This window comes from Juglans microcarpa x Juglans regia, chromosome 8S (genome assembly GCF_004785595.1).
Source record: "Juglans microcarpa x Juglans regia isolate MS1-56 chromosome 8S, Jm3101_v1.0, whole genome shotgun sequence".
NCBI classification, from domain to species: domain Eukaryota; kingdom Viridiplantae; phylum Streptophyta; class Magnoliopsida; order Fagales; family Juglandaceae; genus Juglans; species Juglans microcarpa x Juglans regia.
In genome coordinates, this window is record NC_054609.1 from 4,271,064 (window position 1) to 4,276,365 (window position 5,302).

At 37.4% G+C, this 5,302-nt stretch overlaps 1 protein-coding gene across 1 annotated transcript; it reads left to right on the plus strand.

The window, feature by feature from the left end:
• Positions 1-2,547: 2,547 nt before the first annotated feature.
• Positions 2,548-5,112, plus strand: LOC121243884 (putative receptor protein kinase ZmPK1). Its single transcript, XM_041141950.1, has one exon. It carries the CDS (start codon positions 2,589-2,591, stop codon positions 4,995-4,997), a length of 2,409 nt encoding a protein of 802 aa, XP_040997884.1. The 5' UTR covers positions 2,548-2,588; the 3' UTR covers positions 4,998-5,112.
• Positions 5,113-5,302: the final 190 nt, after the last annotated feature.

Consider the following 5,302-nt stretch of genomic DNA (forward strand, 5'->3'; position numbering starts at 1 on the left):
GCAATTATTTTTTGAATAGTGTGAACTATTGATTTGTTGTTCACTTTTGAGATAGAAAACCAAACGATGAAGTTGGAAATGGGCTAGAGCTAGAACCGAGGCCTGATAATTTATATTTCTTGGTAAATATATTTTGTGTATGATATGTTCTGATTTGGTCTTTACACAAGTTAAAATCCTTTGTCTCATATGGATCATACCGACATATATATGGCATCTACCTAATTTTGGTGTACTTTATTGTATACTAATAATCAGGAAGTGAAAAACAGGATGTGCTATTTTGACCTGTTCTAGGGAAAATATGTATTGGCTCAATGGTTTACTATTTCATATGGCTTGGATAAATTATCTATTGCAGTTTTATCCATATGGCTTGCTGGAGGATTTTACCATATACATGATTGAGTTTGAAATATTGTAAATCCACAGTTAGTATTAAGGGAGATATATGTCAGGATTTCTTTACTTTGATTGCTGTCAATTGATTTTTTGTATTGGATAAAGCCTACCTACTGCTGCTGAGGCAAATGTTTGTGCTATCTTTTCAGGTCGTTATCAGCTATCTAAATGTGTGGATGTAGAGGCTACCGCAGGAATTGTTCATCTGGCAGATCAGGATGAGCTATCTAACACATGAATGTGAATTAAGCTATCAAGAGATTTTATTTGGAGCCAAGTTGTATGAGTATATGTAGAACTATAGTAGTTATGGGTTATAAACTATTTGCCACAAGATTCCTCCATGTAAAATAACTATTTGTTACGAGCATAGATTTCTGGGAATAAAATCGGTTTCCTAACGTAAAACTATTTCCTACAAATAGAATTCATGGAAATTAAGTATTTCCCATGAATAAAATCATATGTTTGTGGGAAAAAGGAAACCAGTGTATATTTTCCACAAGAACTGTGCATGGCAATTGATCATTTACCACCAAAAACTTGGCAGGAAAAAGATCAGCCAGCATAATTAAAAAACGTTTTTCACAACGGTTTTCTCACCAATGTATTTCTTGTAGTGCTTGTGGCAATGTAATTTTCGAAGTGGGGCTGTTTTTGTGCAAATGTAATTTGTGGCAATGTAATTTTCAAGCTATAGGTGCTGTTTTTGTGCTAATGTAATTTGTGGTAATTACATATTTGGGGTAATTACTATGGGACGCTGTTTGAAAGGGAGCGGGCGGGCATGTACCAGAAGTCTTTTTTTGATGGAACCTACAGAAGACGAAGTCTGGAGCCAATCTCATTTAATGTTCTAGTTTTGAGTACATATCATTGCATTAAAATCATTGAAATGGGCAAAACTCTTCAAGTCTCTCAGCTTCTTCCTTGTTTTCTCGTATAGAGTTCGGCACTTTTCATTTTTCAATCTCCCAACACCATCATCAACAGTGTCGTTGAGAGTTTCTGACATGAACATACGGGACTGAAATCTCTTGAATCCATCCACTTTGGTTCTCATCAGTTTCTTTAATGGTTTGAATAATATGAGAAATAATCTTAGTTTTAAGAGTACGTTTGGAACTTAAAATCATCTCAACTCATCGTTATAATTTTTTTTAAATTTTAACATAAAATATAATAAACAATTTAATTTTTTCAAATCTCAAAATAATAATAATAATATTAAAAAATAATATTCTAATAATATTTTATTATTTCAACTCAATTCAATTCAACTTAATTTAATATCTAAATGCAGTTTTAATATGTGCAAATTTTAGATACTCTTATTAAAAAAAATATGAGTTCTATCTTTAAAAAAATAATATTTTAATGCGGATATAAAATTTATCCGCTTTTTAAAAAAGAATACGACTTGCACAGGTAAAGATTGGATTATTGTTTCCACCAACTGAACCATCATTAGTTATAGCCAGTGGCCCAGTACTGCTAGTCGTTCATATCCTCTCGACTACACTGCCTCTCTAACAAGGAGGGAGTCGTGGGGACTGATTTGATTGAAGTTTTGTCGTAAAGCAACTACAATTACAAGCGTATTCTACTTTTTTGACAATGCTACAGCCCCCGTTGGACCTCTAGTGTTTTTATATGTTTTTTAAGTTATTTTTTATATAAATTTTTTTAATATTTTTGAATATTTTTAAAAAATAAATTAAGTTTATAACATCATTAAACACTAGTTTTATTTTGTGATTAAAAAAATATTTTTTAATAATATTATGATTTTTTTAAAAATATTTAAAATTGTTAAAAAATCTAAATACAAAAAGAACTAAAAAACATACAAAATAAAACATATGTTAGAGCCAGCGGAAGCTCTAACATTGTTCTTACTTTCTTTTTCTAGAAATTATTTTTAAAAATATTATGCTATTTATAAGTTTGACGTGTCAACAAATCACTTATTATAGATACATGTATATTTACATCTTCTACATCACCTATCGATCCGGTCAATTTTTCCGGTGCTCGCAACGTCTGGATTTGCGTCCCACCGCATTGACTAGCTTAGCCACCCAAATACGACTAAAAAAACAGAGCAAGAAGTAAAGGTTAAAGGCCATTCTCGCTCAACGCTGCTTATCTTTCCTACGCCGCCTCTCCTTTTGAGCTTTCATTCCATGAAGTTCATGGGCACTCTGATCTTGTTCGTCCTCTTCTCGGCATTGTTTGCTCCGGCGACATCCACAAATCGCACTTTGAGCAAAGGTTTGTCTCTCTCCAGCGAGAACCCGGAAGATGTTTTGACTTCGCCGAAAGGAGTGTTCTCCGCGGGCTTTTATCCCGTCGGTGACAATGCTTATTGCTTTGCCATATGGTTCGCCTCCCGAAACTCAAGGAGTCAGGACCACACCGTTGTCTGGATGGCCAACCGAGACCAACCGGTTAACGGAAGGAAATCGAAGCTCTCCCTGCTCAGAAATGGTAATCTTATCTTAACCGACGCCGGTAAGTTCACCGTCTGGGGGACAAACACTGCTTCTATCTCGTCTTTAGAGTTACATCTTTACGATACTGGTAATCTTGTTCTACGAACTTTGGGTGGTGAAAGTTTGTGGGAAAGCTTCGACTTTCCCACGGATACCTTGCTTCCCCAGCAATTACTAACTAGAAATACAAAGCTTGTCTCCTCGAGAAGCCAGACCAACTATTCCTCTGGCTTCTACAAGCTTCTTTTCGATAATGATAACGTCCTCTGCCTTCTTTATGATCGGGCTAACATTTCCAGTCCTTACTGGCCTGCACCATGGCTTACGAGCGAGCAAGCCAATAGGTTCGTGTACAATAGTAGCAGAATCGCAGTGCTTGATTCCTTCGGGAACTTTAGTTCTTCCGATAAATTTACAGTTTCGTCAACTGACTATGGGCAATTGCTCCATAGAAGATTGACACTTGATTACGATGGTAATCTTCGATTGTACAGTTGGCACGAGGAGGGCGAGATGTGGGTTGTTTCATGGCAGGCCTGGCAGATACCTTGTATTATTCATGGTGTTTGTGGGCCTAACAGTATATGTAGCTATGTTCCTGATATTGGCAGAAAGTGCTCGTGCCTCCGAGGGTATAAAATGATAAATCATTCCGATTGGTCTCAAGGATGTGAACCCGAATTTGATCTCTCTTTTGGGAAAAACAAGTTTGATTTTTTGCAGATATCCCATCTTGATTTCTATGGTTTTGATTATGGTAGCTACCACAATAAAACACTTGCTGAATGCAAGCAGTTATGCTTGGAATTGCCCGAGTGCAAAGCATTCCAATACACCTTTTCCACCGAAGATACACATTCAAGTTGTTACCCCAAGACTCTATTAATGAATGGACATCGTTTGCCTTCTTCTGATGGAAGCATCTATCTGAGAGTGCCCAAAACAACTCTCCCAAATCTCCTCTCGAACGCCAATTTTGCAGAAAACATCGGTTTAAATTGTTCCAATGAAGGTCCCCTGCTACTGGAAAGAGTATACTTAAAAAACCAGGTTAACGGGACCGTCAAATTCATGCTCTGGTTTGTATGTGGATTAGGAGGACTAGAAATTGTGGGTATCTTTTTGGTGTGGTGTATCTTGATTAGAACTCCCAAAAGTTCTCGTGCAGACAAGCAAGGCTATCTTTTTGCCATCACTGGATTCAGAAAATTTACATATTCGGAGCTGAAGAAGGCCACAAAGGGTTTTACTGAGGAGATTGGAAGAGGCGCAGGAGGGATTGTGTACAAAGGGGTGTTGGCGGACAATCGAGTTGCAGCAATCAAGCAACTCTACGAAGCCAACCAAGGAGAAGAAGTATTTCTAGCAGAAGTGAACATCATTGGTAGGCTTAACCACATGAACTTGATAGAAATGTGGGGTTTCTGTGCTGAGGGAAAGCAGCGGCTTTTGGTGTCCGAGTACATGGAGCATGGTTCATTGGCAGACAACCTCTCTTCCAATTCACTTGACTGGAAGAAAAGGTTTGAAATTGCTTTGGGCACTGCGAAAGGCCTATCTTATTTGCATGAAGAGTGCCTGGAGTGGGTTTTGCACTGCGATGTAAAACCTGAAAACATATTCCTAGACTCTAATTATCAACCAAAGGTTGCTGATTTTGGCCTGTCCAAACTACAAAGCAGAGGAGATGCCAACAATCCAAATTTCTCGAGGATGAGAGGAACCCGCGGATACATGGCTCCGGAGTGGGTATTCAATCTGCCCATCACCTCTAAAGTAGATGTTTATAGCTACGGGATTGTTGTGTTGGAGATGGTGACCGGCAAAGATGCAGCAAAGGGTGTCCATGACACAGACTATGGAGAGCAGCCACAGCACAAAAGGCTTGTTTCGTGGGTGAGGGAAAAGAAGAATAGGGCGGCTTTAACTGAGTCCTGGCTTGAAGAGATCATAGACCCAAGCTTGAAAGGCAAATATGACGTACGAAAGATGGAAACTCTGATTGGGGTTGCTCTGCAATGTGCAGAGGAAGAAAAAGATGCAAGGCCCAGCATGAGAGAAGTCGTTGAGATGCTTTTGGACCAAGAAAATGATCGTTAAGGTAGAAATATGTGATCCGACTCTAAACTCAACATGAACAAGGTAAGGAATTAGCGGGTTTGGGTTTAGTATAAACGGGTTCAAATTAAAATGGGTTAAGCCTTTAAGACATAATTAATAAACGGGTCAACCCACTTAATCTGAAATAATCAATTTAAATTTTATTTCAAAATTATAATTTTATCATTGTTGGATTGTAATACTGGTATTTTTTAATATGCTTATATTCTTATGTTGGATCTCTGTTCATATTTGTTATTGTCAATTTGTAATAATAGTTTTATTGTTAGTTAAAATATGAAAAA

Excerpts from the sequence above, each read along its gene's own strand:
- LOC121243884 (XM_041141950.1), top strand. The coding sequence starts at position 2,589 with ATGAAGTTCATGGGCACTCTGATCTTGTTCGTCCTCTTCTCGGCATTG.